Source organism: Theobroma umbraticum, unplaced genomic scaffold (assembly GCF_002168275.2).
Source record: "Theobroma umbraticum cultivar Fairchild unplaced genomic scaffold, ASM216827v3 scaffold_20.0, whole genome shotgun sequence".
In the NCBI taxonomy this organism is placed as follows: Eukaryota; Viridiplantae; Streptophyta; class Magnoliopsida; order Malvales; family Malvaceae; genus Theobroma; species Theobroma umbraticum.
This window is the reverse complement of record NW_018397266.1, coordinates 1,819,044-1,841,231: the sequence shown is the minus strand read 5'-3', so window position 1 is coordinate 1,841,231 and position 22,188 is coordinate 1,819,044. Positions and strand designations below refer to the sequence as shown.

General features: G+C 33.0%; 2 protein-coding genes across 5 annotated transcripts in view; one reads left to right on the top strand and one right to left on the bottom strand.

Annotated features, from left to right (window-relative positions):
* Positions 1-8,727: 8,727 nt before the first annotated feature.
* On the top strand, positions 8,728-14,189 carry LOC110423093 (putative potassium transporter 17). 2 transcript variants are annotated; one of them, XM_021437217.1, is made up of 8 exons: positions 8,728-8,965; positions 9,485-9,707; positions 10,166-10,408; positions 10,485-10,535; positions 11,017-11,253; positions 11,885-11,937; positions 12,016-12,385; positions 12,714-14,189. In XM_021437217.1, exons 1-8 carry the CDS (start codon positions 8,837-8,839, stop codon positions 13,565-13,567), a joined length of 2,160 nt encoding a protein of 719 aa, XP_021292892.1. In that variant the 5' UTR covers positions 8,728-8,836; the 3' UTR covers positions 13,568-14,189. The 2 variants fall into 2 exon arrangements, with proteins under 2 accessions (XP_021292892.1, XP_021292891.1); XM_021437216.2 differs by having other exon boundaries at positions 10,993-11,253; positions 12,714-14,188.
* A 116-nt stretch (positions 14,190-14,305) lies between these two features.
* Positions 14,306-22,188, bottom strand: part of SOS1 (sodium proton exchanger, putative (NHX7) (SOS1)) — a 17,101-nt gene continuing 9,218 nt past the window's right edge. For 2 of the 3 annotated variants that reach the window (XM_021437212.1, XM_021437213.1), the window contains 9 exons: positions 21,854-22,067; positions 20,918-21,220; positions 18,663-18,760; positions 18,371-18,502; positions 18,049-18,267; positions 17,733-17,939; positions 17,152-17,416; positions 15,177-15,496; positions 14,306-14,789 (listed from right to left, as the gene is read on the bottom strand). In XM_021437212.1, the coding sequence (XP_021292887.1) occupies positions 14,475-14,789; positions 15,177-15,496; positions 17,152-17,416; positions 17,733-17,939; positions 18,049-18,267; positions 18,371-18,502; positions 18,663-18,760; positions 20,918-21,220; positions 21,854-22,067 (2,073 nt within the window). In that variant the 3' untranslated portion in view covers positions 14,306-14,474. The remainder of the gene's footprint in view (positions 14,790-15,176; positions 15,497-17,151; positions 17,417-17,732; positions 17,940-18,048; positions 18,268-18,370; positions 18,503-18,662; positions 18,761-20,917; positions 21,221-21,853; positions 22,068-22,188) is intronic. The other variant, XM_021437215.2, reaches the window with a different exon arrangement.

Below are 22,188 nucleotides of genomic sequence, written 5' to 3'. Positions count from 1 at the left end.
CTCAAAGTTTTAATGAAAGCCCGAGAATCTATTCCAGCAGGCCCAGTTTCTTCCTTTAACTTCTGTTCCCTTCTCCATGCATGATGGATGGATGGATGGAATTACGCTTCAAAAGAAAGAAAAAAATGAACAATTGGGTTGAGCTAACATCTACAAGTATAAAACCTAATTTTGACACTTCAATTCCATTTGGTAACTAATTACTAAATTGTGTTCAAATGTTTTAAATTTTTTTAAAAATTAATTTATGATGATTCTTACGAGTTTATTATTAGATTAAAAAAGATAAAATTTAAATTTTATAAAAAAATTACCATTCCACTTTATAATATGCATGGAGGAATCATAAACACAACATTTCAATTTCTACTAGTATAAATTTTCCATTTTTTTTGGTTGATAGTATAAATTTTCTTTGGTCTACGTGACAAAGTTTATCCATAAGGAAATTCTTAATCTATTCAATAAAATTCAAAAAAGTTAGTATTTTTTTATTACATTTAATTAAAGTTGTATATTTTTATTTTGAATCAAATAGACTTTTATGATTAACAATTGATTAATTATTGTTAGTTAAAATACTATTTATTATTTTATACTTATTTGATAGTAATACGACGTTAACGTTAAATATAAAATGATCACGTGATCATGTCATCATCCATTATAATATGTCAGCATTATATGATATAAAAAATTGACAAATGACGTTTTGACTAATAACAATTAGTTATGAAGGTCCATATGAATCAAAATAAAAATATAATAACTTGATTATATGTAATAAAATACTAAAAATATATGTAAAATTTTTTGAATAATTTGGACACCTTTTTTTTAGGTGTTATGAAAAAAAAGGGAGAAAATCAATTGGTAACTTGGTCAAGGTGTCCATTTTTTTTTTGGAGAATGTCAATTAAATTTAATAAATTGATGGATGCATATGAAAAATTAGAAAAATACAAAGTCTTGTATTACTATTTCATTTTTTAACTAAGATTAGTCAGGCTTTTGTCCAAGGTAAATAACTTTCTTAGTGCTTGTTTGACCTAGTTTTTTTTAGCTTATCTATCTCTTAAAAATAAAAATCAAACCAAACAAAAATTTAAAAAAGCTCTTAAAAAAATAAGCAACTTTATTTTTAAAGAACAAATTTTTTAAAAAAAAAGAGATTTAGAAAAAGCTCTAAGGAGGAGCTTTTTTTTTATCTTTTTTTAAAAACATGTTTTTTTTAAGAAAATTTTTATTTTTATTTCAAAAATATCTTCATCCATTAAAAATAATATCAACATTATCTGTTTTTATTTTTGTATTATTAATTATTAATTATAAATTTTATGTTATATAAAAATACTTTGTATACATTTTATAAATAAAAAACTAAAGTTAACTTTTTTTCATTATGAACAAAAGAATTTGTAATTAATAGAAAATTATTTATTAAATATCTTTTATAGCAATTTTAATCAAATTAGAATTTATGTAAATTATTTTATCAAACAACTTATTTATAAAAGAAAATTTATAAAAGTAAATTTACTAAACAGATTGAACTTAATTTTAAAAATTATTATTTTTTATAAAATTTTCATAATAATTTTTAAATTAAAAGAAAACTAAATCAAACCTGTACTTAACAAAATTACCCTTGTCATCTTGTCCACCAATGCGCTGTCAAACTCTAGAGTCTGTACTTTGACTTTGGGTCCAAGCTTTACTTGTTCAAAGAAATCCTGGTCAACAGTCAAAGGATTCCTTCCCCAACTTTCAACTTCATCAGCATCCGACCTTCAACTTATTATCCAACTAAATCATGCCACCTTGCAACAGAGCTCCAACTCCTCGGATAACAAAATGTAGCGGCCATCTCACCAGATTGAAAACCCTGATTGATGTCCGTACAGAACGATTGACTTTTTTTTCATGCTACAGGTGTAGGTGTTTTTTAAATTTATTAAAATAATTATGTACCACAAGGCAAAGACGACTCAGCCAGAGACGTTTTATTCTCAAATTTTGGTTTTTCAAGTCGAGAAAAGAAACAAGAACATTTCCTAGTGATAAATTATATATCCTGTTGAACAATTGATTCAAAGATACTCATAAATAATGGGTAGAAATTGACCAAATTTCGCTTTACATTTCTTCATTCATTAATGAGTAAAAAGTATTTGAATCACATTGATCATGGTAGGAGAAGTTAATACTATTTTGTTTATATAATGGTGCCTAACTCATAAATTAATCGAATGTGTAATCTCAAAAAATCAAGCATATGGTAAAGAAAACGAATTAATGATCCCAACATGGTACTGAATTAACCTTAGATCACGAGTCATGATCAAATTCTGGTCCTATGCATGAAACTTTGCAATTTTGGAAATTTTCCCTTCTTGTCGATGAACATATTACTTTAAATGATTGATGGAATGAAACACAATCATTTGAACAAGAGACCAACAGGAGGAAAAAACTACTCAAGGCCATGGCACGGCTTTCAACTCCAGTTATTCCCTGATCAAAACTATAACAAAAAAACTCCTAAAATTTCCGTTGAGTTTTACAACATTGAACTCAAGGAGCTTCGTTATGTTTCTTTGAAAAAACGAAGCCATTATTGACAATTGACAGACCTAACAGAATAAAGAATATAAATGATCAGAAGAAGAAAGAACAATTGGTTCCCTTTCGGTTCTCAACTTGTTAAGCTTCCTTGGGTGCTTGGGAAAATACCCATTTGCCAACTCTTTGGATCTTCTCCCTTTGTTGAAAATCATTCATTTTTGTTTACTTCTGCTAAAAGAATAGCTATGGCAGCTAAAACTAAGAAAAGGGGTAGCTAAGAAAGAAAGAAAGTAACTGTAAAGAAACTGTCGTGAAACAAGGATTTCAACGAGGATAAACCATGGAATGGCTTTCTGTTGAAGTGGGTTTATTGCGGCAGAGACAGGAAGAGAATACAAGTTTGAGGATTCTCTTGAGTACTTGGCCGCGTAGAGGAATCCAACGAGGCGCTTTGGCTGCTGCACCACTAGGACGTAGGGGATATCCTCGAACCCTCGTGGCTGCTTCAGGTTGGCAAGTAGACGCAGCCATAGTAAGATGTGAGCTGTTAAAAAAGTGAGGATGGGCGCAGGAACTGGGAAGGATCGCTTGGTTAGAGGTTTGTTGGGGACACCGACCTGTTAAGATATGAAGCGCAATTGTGCCAATTTAAAAGCGCGGACAAACCGAGTGAAGCCGCGTGTGAAGCGTTTGGTGTGCATAAATGACAGAACCGCGCTTCTAACCTGGTGAGACGTAGACTCGTTCTCGAGAGCTGAAAACCTCTAATACCCAAATCTTCCCCAAAATCCCCTACTTTGCCATCTAATAGCTTAGCTACTTTGATTTCAATTGAACGGGTCCTCTCCCCCTAGAATTCCAAATTTTCCAATCGAAACACGCCAATTATTTGCACTCATCGTTGGCACAACTAAACCAAGGAGAGCTTTGGATATAGCGTTTCATCACCTTGTACATTATTCAACATCTGCCTAACAAGTCATTCAGCGGGTAATTGCATGGATCGCCACTAGTTATAGGTATGTTAATGACTACCTTGTAATGCAGTATCTTATGTTACCTGACTTGATTAGTTAAGATTAAGATAATTAATAATTAAATTTTGATAGTAAAACTACCATCCATCACAACTTTGGATAGTAGTTTTAAGGTATTCACTAATGAATCTCAATTATAAATATTAATTTTTAATACTAAAATTTTGTTTTAGATATATTATTTTTTGTTTATGAATTCTTTAGACATAATGTTTAAAAAAAATTTTAAACTATTTAAGAAAATTCAAATAAATCTTTATATTTTTTTTACGTTCAATCAAGTTTTAATATTTTTATTTTAAACTAAAAAAGCCTTTTTATATTTTTATTTTGAGTTAAATAAGTCATTATCACTAATTATTGATTCAATCAAAATGTTATTTGTTATTTGTTATTTTATGCTAAAATATCATAATTGATGATGATATGACATATTAATATATTATAACTAATGATGGTGTGATATTTTAAATTTAACATGATAATATGATAATGTGATATTTTTCACCTTCTATATTAATGCCATATTAAGATCACGTAGATATAAAATGATAAATGATATTTTAACTAATGATAATTAATATTGCCCACATTCAATCTTGAGATACTAAAATAAGTTAATTTATGGGTAATTAAACAATAGTATAAGATGTAATTTTAAAAAAGAAGTGAAGATTCACATTTTTCTACCTGTTTAAGTTAAGTCTGGGATTATATCAACTAGAATTTTGCTTACGCGTTGCTGCAGGGCAAAATGTTTTTATTTGAATAATTTGTACAATTTTAAACTATTTATATAGTTTTTTACATATTTTAATATATATAAACATGAATATATTATAAAATATTCAGAATATTATTTATTTATTAGTAATGGATATTTATTTAATATTTTTTTGTTCATATTAATCTAAATATTGTTAATATAACCAATTAAACTTTCCAAAAGCTTCTGTTTAGATATAACTAATAGAATGAAATGTAATGTAAAAGATGAAATTAACACTTAACTATTTTATTTAATGATAATTGCATGTATCTCTTTACTAAAAAATTAATTTTAATCCTCAGTCTTAAAAAATGAAATATGAATATGACTTTCTTACGTTGTATCACTTCTCAATATAAGAATATTGTATGTAAAATACTCAAACCTTTTGAATTTATTATTTAATCATATTTAATTGATTTATTTAACCAATTAAGTATATTATTTTTATATTACACATTCTGCACTTTCATTTCATTTTTTTTTGACAATATAAAAAGAATAGTATGAACTAAATTATTTTTAATCAATTTAAAGAAATATATAAACATATTATATTGCCATATTAATAAAATAATTACTTATGTTTAAAAGAAAATAAAAAATTGAAAACCATTTTTAACATTTACATTATAATTAAATAGTATAGGATATATATTTTAATTTTTTATTAACTTAAAATTAATGATATTATTTTTCTTTAATAATTCATATATGATTTTATCGACTTCATAGTAATTAAATATTTTAAATTTGTTTTTTAATCATATTTATTTTATTTAATTAAGTGTGTGCTTTTATGCCACACTTATTTTTTTATTAATAAGAATAATTTTAGTTAATTTTGATTCCTTTTCTTTCCTTTCTTTTAATGTAGCCAAATAGGCTCCTTAGTAAGGCCCAAGAGACATTAATTGAGTGGCCTTGGGAACGGTACGTTTATATTATGTAGTAAATATTATAAAAAATGAGTATTATTATAAGAAAATTGGAGCGCATGATCGTCCTTGCTAGATTTATTAATAGTGGTATGCAGGTCAAATAGCATGGGTTCGTGTTCACACTACAAGCATGTGAACGGAGGCAAATGTAAAATGGAACTCGAAAAAGCGAAGTCCTATTGTTTCGCCACTTTACATCATTTTCACTTATTAAAATAATTTTTCTTAGGTGGAGAAAGGAGATATTAATTCTGTTTTTTAAATAAAAAATTATATATTAAATAATAAGTTAAATTTTTGAGTATTATGAAAATATTTTTAATATATTATATTATGATGATTTTAGTAAGTGTATTTTTAAATTTTCATTAAAATAACGTTATATCATATTTTAACTATAATTAGCTTTCAATTAAAAAAACTTTTGAATTAATTTTTGTTTTTTTTTAAAAAAACTTTTGATTGTTTTTTGTTTTGTAAAACTTTCCTTTAACTTATTTAATGTAAAATTAAAAGTATCACATCAATAAAAAACAAAAATGAAAATGTAAAAAAATCCTGATTACAATTTTAAAATCAATACATTTAATGCCAACAAAAGAAAAAAATTAATTTCGGGGTTCAGAAGTTGATGCTCATTTTTGTCAAAATCATGTTGATGATATTGTCACAACAAGCTGGGCCCTTTTACGGATTGGATGAAACCGAATGGATTTTCGTTTGGCCCATCAAGCCTTCATTAGAAAAAGGATGGAAAGGTTTTGCATGTGAGGCCAAGGGATAAGATTATTACTTAGTGGAAATGTTGGATAGCAACTTTCACCACTTCAGTCACGGACACCTTAACAGTTGGAATTTGAGTTTTATTTTTTATTTTTTAAAATTTACAAGTTTCAATATTAGGAAAGAAATAATAGGATTAGGAGTCAAAGAGAGAAATATATCTTTTTTGAATGTACAATAATAATCATTTGAGAAAAAATATGTATTTAATTTATTAAATCATATTTAAAATCATTAACATATTCACCCGCAATGGATAAACTGTCATTATTGATTTATTGTTTTTAAGGAATTAAATGTATGAATAGCAGCATGCATATTCTGTAACAACCTAGATTCAAACACTATTAGTCCAGTAATAATTTAGACACTATTGATTTAATAACAATTTAGACCTAAAATTAAATGATTAATATGTTCATCTGCAATGGATAAGTTTAGAAATATTAATCCAATAACTTTTCAAACTTAAATCATGTAATTTTTAAAAATTTAAAATCAAATTATTAATAGTGATTGATTTTAATTATTATATAAAGTTTAACAATTATAATCATATTAAATATAAATTAAAATATTACATGCTCTACCTTCAATTATATTATTTAAGACGTCTACGAGTTGGTAAGGGTTGATTGATTGATAGTTGTGATGAATATCTCATGTCAAGGGCAACTCAATTTTATCATGTACTTTTAATCTTCAAATTTGTCATTTTTCCAAAATATTCCGATTTTTCCTTCACAATGGACAGTGCTTAGGTGATTAACATTGACCTCAACTTTGTCATTTACCAAAAGTTTGTTCTTCCTTATATTTAAGAAATATAACATGGCCAGTTCTTAGGTGATTATTATCACATGAACAATAAAACCCATTATCCAAAGAATTTTTTAATTTTAAAACTTTTTGATTAATAATTTTTCTTCTTAATTTTTTTAAAGTAAATAGTAAATACTTTTAATAACAATCTTTTTTAACAAACAGAAAGCAGGCTACTCCAATTGCTTGCAACAAGTACATGGCCAAATATGCTACATTTGAGAGTGAGGGTTCATCCCTTCTATGTTCTACGTATCAACAAGATGCTTTCACGTGTTGGTGCTGATAGTCTAGAAAGGGGCGCGAAACCCCAAGGAACATGTGCAAGAGTCAAGTCTTGCTTTTTGTGTGTTGTAAGGACATCAAGAGCCATCTTGCACAAGGGGGATTTCACTTAAATGTGCAGGTGAGCAGGGAAAAGAGGAAGAAGAAGAGAAAACAGAAAGAGGTTGTCGGGGAAAAATATATTTTAACTTTCCTTCTGTTGAAGGAATGGCATTTTCTCACCTCAGTGTAATAACGTTACAATTGCAAGTACATTTCTTTTACTTATTTACAAATCAAACATTATAAAATCATTACATCCATTTAATTACAGAGAAAGAAAAAGACTTCCACAATACCAAACCCCCTCTTAGTCAAAGCAATAATCAGTATCATGAGTGGATGTGCTTCCTTTCCTTAAACACGATGTAGATGAAAATGCAAAATCAAACCCTACTTTTTTCTTTTTTCTACCGTGGAAAATGAAAATGAAGCAAGTCCTTCCCAAAGTCTTCCACACCAAATATAAAATATTATATCTAAACCTCTGTATCAGGGAACTTAAGTGGGCAAGGAGTGTAATTTTGTTGTAGCTTTCTGCATAATTAATACTTTTGTCAAGTCAATTGTTGGGATTTGGACTAGAGACAGTAAGAGATTTAGACCTCAAGCGAGTATTAATTAAGTACTATTTTCGAAAAAGAATTCATTTAAAATGAATAACAACATATTAAAATTTTTAAAATAATATCCAAAAACCCAACTCAGATCCGAACACAAGTTAAGCTTCATTTCCATTAACCCAAACCAGACAAAGTCATTGTATTAGCGTACGACTGACTACGCAACGCAACTCTGTTAGTGACCCACCCACGATTCATGCTGCCACGTTTCGACATGCAACTTTCTTCACTTCTATTTTCATTTTCCCTTTCGTCTTTAATAATTCTTTTAAACTATAAGATGTGTGTAACAACTTAATAAAGTTGTAACAACTTAACTTAATAGAGTCAGACTAAAATTAAATAAAATTGAAAATGACCGCTAGATAGAGCGTGTAACAACTTATGCTAAACTTAGGGGTGGTTACCTCTGTTTACGCAGGTGTGGTATGTGCTAAGGCTGCACTCTCATTTCCTTCTCCTCTTAAAATTCCTTATATTTAATTAAAAAAAAGTGTATTCGTAATGTTTGTTGCGTAGTCAAATACACAAAACTTTGAATAATTGGTAATATATAATTTACTAGAACAAATATTTTAATTAAAAATTATGATGAAACGTTTACATATTATTAACCTATTCATTAAACTCTAATAATTTATTGGTTTTTAGATTTCTGGTTCAATTTATTTAATAATTTTTAATTAAATTTTTTTTCAAAAACTTAAATAACTCTATTTGAAATTTACCATTTTTAAAATAAAATAAACTTTCTAGATATATATATATATATATATTATCCTTTTTTTTAATAAAAAGGTTAAGGTTGAATAACTTCAATAAATGGGTACCCGCCATGTGTTAAAAGTGCAGTGATCAATTGCCCGTCGGGAATAGTCTCCCAAAAATCCGGACTCTTTCTGTATATAATATGTGTATGTTTCTCTGGTCTCTAAGTTCTGAGTTAGAGCTAAGGCTCCTCATTTGTCAAGAATGGATATACAGTCAGAGGCGGCTCTAACTGAAGTAGTTGCTGATTCTGCTTCTACCAATGGTCATCACCTCGACTCTCTTCACTACCCACAAGGCAGCACCTCCATGGTTCAGTCTACTGACAACAAGGTACTTTCTCTTTCTCACCATTGTTTTCTCACTTCCTCTCGTGTCTGTTACACACGTATATGTATAGATTGCTCTTCTTCTTCGACGGATAGATTGTTCTTGCAATGGCTTGTCTCCAACTTTTGAGTTTCTGGGTTATGCGTTCATTACACCTGTTCTCTATCTCTTTCTCTATGAGGTTGGCTTGGAATAACCCTCTTTTTTTTACTGTATAGTTGGTTTTTCATCCCGCATTTTGATCACTCTTACGCACTTAACATGGACCAGAAAGTTCAGATATTGCAACCTGATTTTTTTTTTTTATATAATCGGGGAAGGGGGATTTGAACTCTGCTTTTTAAGTAAGGGATAATGCACCAATTAATGAGTCAAATGCTCGGGTGCGGTAATCCGATTAGTTTTGAGTGGTTTATAATTCGGATAGTTCTTTTTTTTTTTTTGTTGGTTCTATCTGTGGTTTTTGAAAATTTAATGGATTGGAAACCCAATATATAAATTTACATATTCTCTTGAAATCAGGACACTTTCAGTTGGAGCAATCTGATACTTGCATACAAGACTCTAGGAGTTGTATTTGGAGGGCTTGTAACATCCCCACTCTATGTATATCCATCAATGACTTTGAATTCTCCAACTGAAGAAGACTACTTGGGAATCTATAGCATCATGTTTTGGACTCTTACTCTCATTGGGGTTGTCAAGTATGCCAGTATTGCTCTTAAGGCAGATGATCAGGGTGAAGGTATGTAAAAAATTTGTCTTGCTAACATTCAAATTTTCGTGATTATAAGCTAGCCAGCATAGTTTATTCTGTATGTAGTTTCTGTCTGGTTTCTTTTCCAAGACCCTTTATCTGTTTTAAGCAAGATAAGTTGGATGTTTTCTTTATAATTAGATGTTCTCTTTTCACTTGCTGGGTTTAAGTGCTTATGCTTATTAGTTTCTTGGATGTTCTTATGCTTATGGGGCCAGGCCCCGATAGTTGTTGGATTTGCAGTCCTGATTCTGTGTTTCTTTCACAACATAATTTGGTTTGATAATAAGATTTGAATTCTAATTCTCATGGTCAAAACATTTTCACTTATTAGTTTCTTCGAGATTTTATCTCAACTTTCCATTAAAAGGAGCTTAAATTTTACATTTCTTTTAAGCACTACGGCACATGATTTCCTGACTTGGCCAATGACTGATTGGATGCAGGTGGAACATTTGCCTTGTATTCATTACTTTGTAGAAATATGAATATTGGAATCCTTTCTTCTACACATTCTTATTTAAACTCCAGTAGCTCACGATCTGTTCTTCACGAGGGGACTAAAGGGAAAAGCAGACTTGGCAAAGTGTTTGAAAGAAGTATAGTTGCCAGAAGGTTATTGCTTTTCATTGCTATGTTAGGCACATGTATGTTAATTGGCGATGGTATTCTCACTCCGGCAATCTCAGGTATGTTTGGTTTTTTGTTGTTGCTTTATTAGTAATTATTTGAGTATTTTCATTTGACTTTCAAAAGTTTTGACAGTGTTATCAGCAATGGATGGATTAAGAGCACCATTTCCTTCTGTCTCTAAATGTAAGTATTTAAAGCTTTCAAACTCTGGGATTGATGCCTTTCTACTTAGCATTTAATCCCACCCTTGTTGGGTGTAGGCTGTGATAAGAAGCTATCATCTTAGTATGGTGTTCTCTCAATTAGTCTGTTCTTTGTGTTGCCAGAGTCTAATATGCCATAAATAACTGCTAAGATTCAAAATGAATAAACAAATAAAAAGAAACAGAAACTGATTATCATATCGGTTTGATTCACTTTTGATACTACCTCCTTTTTATGTTTTTTGGTTTTTTTTTGGGGGGGTACGAGGGAAGCTATCATATGGGAAACTTAAACAAGAGCTTTGGAAGTTTTATGAGTATAATGTATACAAGATAACAGCTTCATTGACTATAATCTTATTGCAGGTCATGATTTTAGTAATATGTGAGCATTTATCCTCCTTTAGCTTTACAAGTTGCTTATATGTGAATTACAGCTTTAGTTGAAGCTCTTTCTGCAGTAGTTCTTTTTATTCTGTTCCTGCTTCAGAAATTTGGCACCTCTCGAGTGAGTTTTCTGTTTTCACCCATCATGGGCGCATGGACCTTGAGTACTCCACTTGTTGGAATTTATAGCATTATACATCACTACCCCAGCATATTCAAGGCTTTATCACCACATTATATTATCTGTTTTTTTTGGAGAAATGGAAAAGAAGGCTGGCTGATGCTTGGCGGTACCATCCTCTGCATCACAGGTAATCCTCTATTATTAAGTTTTATGTCATCATTGGTAAACTAAGTTACTTGATTGTTTCTATCTTGGTTTACATGTATGAGATTACCACTTTTGAGTATGACAAATACCAACCACTACCTGCAAATTGTATATTATGGTTATAACCTAGTAGATTTGAAGGAAATTTAAAGAAGGATGAGAAGGAATAAATATTGCTGCAGAAACATTTGTGAGCAACTAGATGTGAATGATGATTTGATGAGCTGGTTTACGATCATAACATGTGATAAGTTGCATTCATGATTTCATCCTGGCTCCTTCCTGGAACATGTGAAGGCTTCCATTTGTCCAGTAGGTGACACCAGTTACATCCATTTTAACTCAGTACAAATGAATAGGATGACAAGTGCATATACATGAGTAGAGACTAAAATTTGATGGTAGAAAACGAATTGCATCAGTTACAGCGCTCGGATAAATCCTTCAGTTGATTATACGTGCGGGAATCACTTTGCATCATCAGCTTTTTGACTGCAAATTTGATGGATCAGGAAGCACAGACATTAATTTGTGTCATTTAAGATTTTGTTTCCTTGTCAAACATAAAACTGATTTCCATAGCCTTTTATCTGGTTAAAAATATTATGTAGGTTCTGAAGCATTGTTTGCAGACCTGGGTCATTTTAACAGAAGTTCCATTCAGGTAATTACATATAACTTGTACCACCCCTTAGGCTTCCTTCTCTGTGCCTAAAATGGCCTCCTCACTCCTTTCTTACAGATAGCTTTCTTGTGTACAATATATCCATCACTGGTTCTGACATATGCGGGAGAAACAGCATATCTGATCAAGAATCCCAACGATCATAAGGATGCATTTTACAAGTCTATACCAAAAATAGTTTACTGGCCAATCTTTATCATAGCCACATCAGCTGCAACTGTGGCAAGCCAGTCACTTATATCAGCCACCTTTTCAGTCATCAAGCAATCTGTTGTACTGGGTTACTTTCCTCGGGTCAAGGTGGTACACACATCATCCAACAAAGAGGGAGAAGTCTACTCTCCAGAAGTAAATTACATCCTTATGGTTTTCTGTGTTGGAGTTATACTTATATTTGGAGATGGACAAGATATTGGCAATGCTTTTGGTATGGTAAAAAGAACCCCTCACCATTTCGCTTTTGATTGCATTTAACAGCTACTTTTAATTGCTTAAAATTTTAACAAATCTCGTGCTGTTTGCTGGTTAATTAAACAATTTTCTGGTGCTGAATAATATCTCATCTCAGCATTACCGTATCATGTTGAAGAATAGTGGCTAATGGCTAATTAAACTTAAGCTTTGTAGTTATTTTCACCAGCAATGGTGTTTCTAGTGTCATCTTGATATTATTATTATTCTTTGAGTTCAAACACTTAACTATTTGTACATTTAACTATCAAGAATCATACAAATTTAGAAGATCTTTCTTTCAGGTGTGGTTGTTAGTCTAGTCATGCTCATCACTACCATATTGCTGACACTGGTCATGATCATTATATGGAGAACGCCACCATGGCAGGTTGCTATGTACTTCTTCATTTTTTTTACAATGGAAGGCATCTATGTCAGTGCGGTTTTGACCAAAATTCCTGAAGGTGGATGGATTCCATTTGCCATATCTTTTATTCTTGCCTTCATTATGTTTGGTTGGTACTATGGGAGACAGAGGAAGATAGAGTACGAACTCACTCACAGGATTGACATGGAAAGACTTGGAGTGCTATTATCAGACCCAAGCGTGCGAAGGGTTCCAGGATTGTGCTTTTTTTACACGAATATACAAAATGGATTGACACCCATCCTCGGACATTATGTGAAAAACATGAGATCTCTTCACAAGGTCACTATTTTTACAACCCTTAGATATATTCTGGTTCCTAAGGTTGCTCCACAAGAGAGGATTGTGGTAAAACAGTTAAGCCTTAAAGGAGTTTATGCGTGTGTGATTCAGTATGGCTATGCTGATTCCCTAAATCTTGAAGGAGATGACTTTGTTAGTCAAGTTACTGATAGCTTGCGAGTTCACATAGAAAACTGCTCTAGTTGTTTAGATTCTGATCCTTCACAGATTCAAGAGGAGATCTCAGAATTGAGAGAGGCAAAACTGGCTGGCGTAATTCATATTCGAGGGAAGGCTAGGTTTCACATAGGCAAGAATAGCAGCTTGTTTGACAGATCCATGCTTGCCTTTTATGAAGTGTTGCACAATAATTGTAGGTCTGCACTGCCTGCTCTTGGCGTGCCTCTACCACAGCGTCTTGAGGTTGGGATGTTTTATGAGGCTTGAAGAGTTGATTGTAACAGCCACATCAAATAGAAAAAAACTACTGCATAAGTTAAAGAAGCTTTGAACAAGCCATACCAGATCATGGTTTGATCATTTCCCAATTTACACTGGTTATTTCATGCTAGTAATTATACTTCAGTTACAAGAATCTTACAGGAAGTTGAAGAAACCAGCTCCTTTTATTCATGAATGTTCATGGCATGGCAGCATTTCGAAAGGTTTCATTCAGCATTTTGCTTTCCAAGACTACAAGGAATCGGCCATTGTTGGCATAAAAGATGCACTTCTAGTTAAAACAGCACTGGGAGGTTAGAACATTATTGCAATTTCATTCATTCCCCTATAAAGTATGCAACTTCCATATGGAAAAGTTTAGTCCAGTTACTGGTTTATACTAACCTTTGTTTCAAACTACCCACTGTATTCAAAACTAGTGACTATGAAAGAAATCACCTTCCTTTTTATGACTCAGAAGTTTTCTGAAAAAGGAGATGACAGCAAACACACAGCTATATCTTCCAATTCACCTATGCTCTGGAAAAGAACAATCGAACAATGTTTGGTTCAAAATGCAATATTTCCATACTCCACTTAGCTTCGAACTTAATTCCAGGGCCCAGAAAGAGGTCATTCCATAAGGCAAACCCCCCACCCCTTCCCTTTCCCCTCCTCTGATTCAGAAAATGAAAAGAAAAAAGAGTTCATTGACTACTAAAGTTCAACGGAGGAACAAAGTGGTGAGATAAATTGAATCAAGCTTTCATTCATAAGAAAACTAAAGATACTAGCTCAAGTCAGATGGCATATATCTTATTATATAACTCATAAAGACACTCAACAGGATCTATAATGATACAACAGTACAGAAAGAAATCACAACCCTGATTATTGGGACATAGAAAAACCTTCAAGAAGCCTGGCGGAAAGAGAGGCTGCTAGGTGAATCAATCCTTACCAGGATTTCTTCCTCAGCACCAGATTCATCACTAGAATCGTCATCTACATGACCCTCTTTTGTGTGGGAATCCTTCAGTTTTGGTGGGGGAATCTGTCCTGTAAACTTTCTTGCTTCAAGGTTCTTCCTTAGAGTTGCAGCCCCTTCCGATCTGACAGAGACAAGCGGATGGCCAGGATATGAAGGAACTCTTGGATATGACAGGCTGTGTGCTGGCTTAAATAGATTCATCCTTGATAAACTTCGGCTGCGCCGTCGCACATCAACCTTGTCAGTGAAACAACAAAAAGGCAGTTAGATAAAAAATCAAGGCCTATATTAGGACTATTTTCAAGAAATGAAAGGTATGAAGAATTTCTGACACCTCCCCCAACCAAATATATATATAAAAAAAGAGGTGGAGTAAATGAAATAAAAAGATTAAAAAGAAAACAAAAAACACACAAGAAAAAGTGCAAATGGATATTTTCAGCAACTAAAGTATCACTCAGTGGCAGTCACTTAGTGTCAACTGAACGGACTCCATGATACTATAAACATAACTGATAAAATAAGAAAAAGAGGAAATTGACTTCTGCCTGCGGGTATACAATTCACTTTAAAGATAAGGGTGCATGTTGACTTAGGAGCGATCAATTCATCCACTTGACATACCATGCTGCCAAAGATGCTTAGCTGCATTGCTCTAGCAGACATGCTGTTTGCTTGTTGATCAGTTGCTCCATGATTTTGTGCATGTTGTTTTGCCTTGTAGAAATGTTCTGGCCAACTCATAAGACCTCCATGTTCTCTGCTTAAAGTTCTATGGGAATGGTTAAATGAGGATGAACTTCTCTGCAGAACAGTATCAGCTTCGAGCATTGCAATATCAAAAATGATTACTCTTGCTCTTGTCTCAGCTTGATAAATTATGCTCCCTTTTGTCTCAAATTGATTCCAGGATTGCTGATGAGAAAAACTAGCTGTTGTGTTACCTGGTTTCATTAAACATCACTAGTCATACTTGATATTCTTCACTGCAAAAAGGAGTATAGAATACTTAAATTTATGAAACTGCAATTAAGTTCCATTTGGCCCTATTAATTTCACAGCGGGGGTTATTAGTTGTGAATCTAATTACAATTTCCATCACTAAATCTAGTACATGTTAAAGGTGAATTAGATGATTCAACTTAGGCCATATTTTTAAGCACAAGTCAACAGCATACTTCCATTTCTCCAGAATCAAATCTCTGTGCAGTTCATTATTTTATCAAAAAACTCAAAATGGATCTCTTAAATTTTAGAATCTGTAGTTGCCATAGCTCATTATACCAGTTTCTAATATTTTATTACAAGTTTGTTATTAATTCATCAACTGTTTTCATAAAAAGCTGCCAAATTAACCTAGAAAAATGATAATTAATATTCCTCACAATCCCAAATATGCTCTATGGAACAGCGGACCAAAAGCCTTTGAGAACTAACTATAACTAAAGTTGGTAGGCACTAATCTTTTAAACTTCCAATGATCAGCAAAAATATTCTCTAACAATCGTCCACTAACATTTTCAGCATCTTTTATATAACAATTGATTATGAGAATTAACACTTACTTAAAAATACATCAATACAAAGTGAGAGATGTCTTTCAAATTGTGACCAATACCAAATCTGTTTCTGTTTAACAAAAACTTATCCTAGTTTTATGATTTTTTGCATAGATCTTGATTGGAATTATCATGAAGTAAAGATAAGCCAGTGAAATGTGTCAGCAACGGCAAGGGTCAGGCATTCAAAATATTATATTACAGTTCTTCTATTGAACCTTTAAGTAGAAGTTGAAGTTTCGTAGAAAAAACCAATGCTGCCATCCTCATTTTCCCCTTTTAATGTGTATCATAGGTAAAGAGTAAGAAGTAAAAACTAGAATAGCTGGTCCAGTGACAGTAAATGCAAGAATATGGAGACTCAGGCATTAGCTAGATAGACAAGAATATTCCTACCAGACTTAACTGAAGTATCAGTTCAGAAGTTCATGAGTGATAACAGGATTCCTACACAAATTCTAGATAAGAAAATGTTTCTTAAAGAGTTCCAAGAAGATGAATTTAGGTGCACTGCCTGGATAACATTTGGGTGTCAAATTTTTTTTAGGCATGAATTTTATTTCTATAGGTAGTGTCGACTTTGGCTATAGAACAGGTTGGTCTCATGTCTTACTGCTTGCTTGGAAAACAAGTAGGAATGTGGGATGAGGTTACATTGCAAATGAGTGAAGTAGAATGGAGGAGTGCTACAGGGGAGGATTGGAACACACCTTGAAGTGCAGAATGCTCTGGTAGGGTGGGAAGTAAAATCAGTAGGATGATAGGAAGTGTGAAGTCAAAACTTGGAAGCAAGAGACAGAGGAGAGGAATGTATAGGCCAAGGGGTGTAGTTAATGTCTCCAATAGGACGATGCCAGCTTAATTTTATCACCAAAGTGGGTTGAAGCATTATAAAGCTGATAGGGTACATAAGTCATTTCAGGCCATAGCAAATACTAATAATCATGGCTAGGAGGGAAAAGGGCAGAAAGCAAAAAAAAAAAAAAGAGAGGAAAGGATTGAAAGGAAATATAATTCAATAATAAGGAAGATGAAGTTACCTGATGTATCTGCATTTTGGAAACTTTGATTCCCATGTGACGGCAAAAGAACTGCAGGTGATGTGATGAGTTCATCTTGAACACTGAAAGGTTTTATGAATCCTTCCAACAAGAAGCCAATGGATTGGTGAGGAACTTCTATCGTTTCCCCTCTAATATATATTGTCATCATTGACCTTTCTGCTATAAGAGCTCTCAAATCTTGCAGTCCCATTTTCTCAAATATTTGAGGAACCATGAGTTTGGCAAGGACAATAGCACTTTCCTGGGAGGGGGAAGGAAAAGTACAGAGAACAGAGATTGGATTAAACCAACTATAGAAGACAGTTGAAGTTACAAATGACACCAATAAATGAAGAAAATCTGACATCTAGCTACCTCAGAAGAGCTAGTAGCTTGGAGAAAAAGAACTGATGTTGCCAACCCAACTACTTAAGTTTAAGGCTTACTTGAATAGTTAGGCCAAGCAGTGATAAGTTAGGATACATATAAGGTCCCAAAGCCTTTGTACCCTGACAACTTCACAGTTGTAGGCTATAATTACCAGAGTTAAATAGCCAAATTATTAGCAATAATTTTACCTGCCACAAAAAATCTTCTACTGCAGGATCTGACCTTAGCAATGAAAGTATTCTGTCACTTTCAATAAAAAAACAGAGAACCACAGAATCTGTTATCATGTCACACATGTGTGGCTTTCCAATTAATACTTCATACAAGCCCAATGTACTCCCATGAGTAAAGGTAGGATGCAGTGAGTGCTTGTTCCTTATGGTTTTACTGGTCCACTGCCAAATGACCAATTCAAACTCATGACACGTTTCCGAGGAAAAAAACTAAGTTGCATTTAAGAAGAACTAAAACAAGCTCTGACTTGCATATGTAAATTTTAGGCACCTTGACAACTCCATTTGATATAAGCCAAATACCCTTTGGTTTGGAGCCCTCTTTGTAAAGTGTCACACCACGTGTTTTCATTGTTTCTTTCGTAGAAGCTTCTAGTGGCTTGCGGGCAGTAGAAGGAAGGGCCCCTAATAAAGGATGGACACTTATTAGATCAGTTATTTTTGGAATCTTCACTAAGGGAGGATTCCTTAAAAGCTTCTTCAAGTCAGTCTGCGGAATGCAAAGGAAAAAAATATTATTATTAGTGTAATAACAATATCAAGGGAACAAACCACCTTAATCATCCAATTTGACAAAGATCACCAAAAGCTACCTGGACAGCATCATGAAGATGAAGCATCTCTTTTTCCTCCAGTAACCCAACCTTCTCAAGGTTTTGTATATAATCAATCAAGTGGTTTAGTACCGAGTATGTCACTTGTCTTGTTTTAACAACACGCAAAACCTGAACATGTTTTCAGTGCAGCTTAATATGGCTATAGTAGAGACTGCACAATAATATAGTCCTCTCACTAATCTCAAAATTCTCTTATTAAGAAAAAGAATGCGGAAGATTGAGACAAGAAATGGAATGGGGTAAATACAATTGGACATGGTTGACAAACCTGAGGGAAAGTTATATGGACATCTTCCAAGAACTTTCTTGCCTCTTCGCCTTCAGCCTCACTTTCAGTAATTACAACAGAAGCAATAGGACTGTCACCTAGACAGAGAAGTAAATGTTAAGAAATAAATACATTGTTTTAAGAAATTGAGTTACTCTAGTGATCAAATTGAGAATATAGAAATGAAGCTGATTAGAGAAAGATATTCTTTCATAGATATAGGTTTTTTTTCGTGCAGTGCTGCTTGCTAAAAACATAACACCTGTATCCCACCCTCCAAGTACCCAGGTTTCTCATAGCAAAGAAAAGTATCCAAATCTAGGAAACATAAAAAACGAGAGCAAGAAAAAACAATTCAAAAACAGCAGTTGAAAGTAAAAGAACTGTGCCCCAATAGCAGACCTGTCTCCCTCTTTGATGTCATGCACAGGTGCAAGTGCATGCAAGAACACACACACACAGAAAGAAATAGGAAATGCATTTTTACTCTCCATGCATTGAACCCCAAGGTAGCCATTTCCTTCTTTTTCCATATGTCCCATTTGATTATCAGAAGGACCGGATAGTACAAGTAAACTGTCTTTCTTTCTATTCTTGTATAAGTTCATTGATAAAATGTGTTCCTCATCACTAGATCCATTGATTTTTCATGGCCATTTCCCAAAGGAGGAAAAGGCAAGGCAAGCAAATCCTCATATTCCTTGAAAAACCTAACATTCACAAAAAGATTTTTTTTTCCTTTCGGCTTTCACTTTATTTCTCAAAATATGAAATGTTTAATGAGCTGATCATTTCAGTGCAAAAAGTTTACATAGAGAAATAACTGGAGGAGGGTTGGTTAATGAAGGCTGTTAGAAAAAATAAAATATTACTTTCACCAATTGTAGTTTCCTTCCTCTGATTTTAAGTGTATTTCGATGGAAATGCTTTCATGGTCTATTTTTTTCATAGCTTACCCTCATTTTTTGTCTTTCTTTCAACGAAACAGAGAGCTAAAGTTTACAACATAAATTTTCTTTCACAATTCAGCTCTGTCAAGAAGCATCACACAGTGTATTATGTCATGCAGTCATGCTATGTGCTTTCTCACCACCAGGTCCTCTCTCAGCACCCAGATAGGAGATCCATCTTGAATCAAACCTTTCACCAGTTCCATTCATTAGCTTTGCTCTTCATTCCTTTTGTGCAAGTGCATATTCATTTTTAGAGATGGATTGCTATTTCCCTTACTTATTGCTAACTCAGGCTGCCCTAGATTCAGAAATCATTTTAATGGTATTGTCTCATTCTCCAAAGTCATTGATTCTTCATAAGGTCAGAAATAGAAACCTTAAATGTTAACATACTGGATGTAAAATATTTAGATAGCAAATATCCATGTTAAATGGTTAAGGACAGGTTTTGGGCTAAAAATTTGGGTTTCAGAATCAGAGTCAAGCACACTAAATAGTTACCATAATTTTCTCCAGCAACTTTAGAGGTATGCCAAAAATAAGAATTTATTGAACTGAAAACAGATCTTTTGTTTGTTGGATAACCAGAGAAACATACTGGAAAATGCACTATCTCCTTATTTAAGGAATCCTTATTATTGAGAGAATGTTGATTCACAATGAAAATCCTTTTGAACCTAATACTTAAGTATAATAATTTTTCATGCATCTATCCATTCTCTGTAGTAAGACAAAGTCATCAGAGTATAAATGCTTAACAAAGCCCCCATAATGTGTAGTGTTTTTGAAGGAAAGTCAAAGTTGGGAAATTCCCCAAACTTAAATCTGTAACATCCTGCTACAGAACCTTACATGAGACAACTTCAGATATCACATAAATTCCCTACATTAAGATTCCAAAAACTGAACATGTAATGAATTCTAAAAGAACGACAACCCTTCTAACTTTTGAATGCACCCCCTGTCAAATTGTAAGGACTTACACATAAAGGCCTTGTAAAGAAGTGATTTACAAAGAAAAGAAGAAAAATGTCCATTAACATCCTCAGGAAGAAATAAAAGCCACTAGAATCAGGTGGTGAAAATGCTTGTGACGTTTATATGTTGCATGCAATATGTCCTAAAGTTTGACATAGTTTCTCAGCTAAAAAATTAAAATAATTTGCAGTTGGAAGTCTATATTTTTAAAAGTAATGCATAAGTGCACAGAGTTGAAAATTCAAGTAAACTAAATAGAGGAAAAGAACTTTGTGAGAACATTTAGAAGAAAGCCAATAGGCTATGCCACAGGAAGATTATTACCTATAAAGTCATGAAGTTGCCGCCGTGCAATTCTGTGAGCTCGAAGAAATGCAGCACAAACACAGCATGCAGATTCCAGCCTTTCCACAGTGAAATATGTAACTAATTTTTGTGGGAACATGCTTGTCTGGATAAACTTGTAATAATTTGGGAAATGAACATTAGATTTTAAGCCCTTCCAATCACATAAAGGTTCATCAGATGCAGCATCAATAGCTTCATCCACAGATTGCATCAAAAGATTTGCAGTACTCTGTGTGATTCTCCCTTCATCAAGCATCCCCCAGTAAGCTGACTGAACACCTGTTTGAAGAATTTTCAGCCCTAAAATTAGCTAGGAGAGTCACTTCTAAAGAGAGTAAATAGCATTCTACAGCACAACTATTAAGCAACAATTTGACTTGAATCTCATTTTAATATTCAAGAGCATGCTAGAAGGGTTTGCCATTCCAGGACAAACTTAAATGCAATAAAAGGAGTAGCCAGTTGCACCATAATTCTCACAATAGAGTGATCAGAGAGATCCCCGGAGAAGACAATGTGTGATCCCAGAATTTTTTAAATAAAAAAGTAATTTTAGCAGGGAGTTAAGGAATGAAACTGATTGGTGAAACACATCGTAAGTGAAAGCACCATTTGATATTTAGAAAACAAGGTCTTCCTACTTGCTATATTAGAACCATTATACCAATCCATGACATCTCATCCACAAAGAACCTATAAAAGCCTGTGTCATAAAGAAAAAGATGAAGATGACAGAGGGAAAAGCGGGCAGGATTTAGGTTCTTGCTCTTTGCATAGAAATCCAGCTCCCAGAGGATCAATGCATCAATGATTAAAATTGAGCAGAAATACAGGAAGCACTCTTGCACTGACAATCATTACATGAATAGTAGAAAATTGAGTAGCAAGAGGAAAAACAAGTGAGCTATTTACCATTTAAAAGCCGTATTCTTATATCCTTCAGATTTGTAGGGTCCAATGCAATATGAGGATGCACACGGTCCCCCTCCAAATTGTTCAAGCTTGCAATGTATCTCTTTACTGTAGGCCAGTCAGCAGGTCCAAGTTCCTCATCATCCCCGAGGTCTTCAAAAGCCTCTAAGGCCTTGTTCAACATTTCATACTTTGTGTAGTCCAATATACGCTTCTGTAATCAGTAGAAGCAAATTTAAACGCAAAATAGAAATAGGATACTACAACGAAAGTGATGGAAAAGATAAAAAAACATCAAACAATGAACTTCATCTGGAACATACCCAAAAAAAAAA

Bases quoted from the DNA above. Each gene is read 5' to 3' on its own strand.
- LOC110423093 (XM_021437216.2), top strand. From the start codon at position 8,837: ATGGATATACAGTCAGAGGCGGCTCTAACTGAAGTAGTTGCTGATTCT. The intron at 9,708-10,165 runs GTATGTAAAAAA...GATTGGATGCAG, and splicing joins GGCAGATGATCAGGGTGAAG to GTGGAACATTTGCCTTGTAT. The intron at 11,938-12,015 runs GTAATTACATAT...CCTTTCTTACAG, and splicing joins TTAACAGAAGTTCCATTCAG to ATAGCTTTCTTGTGTACAAT.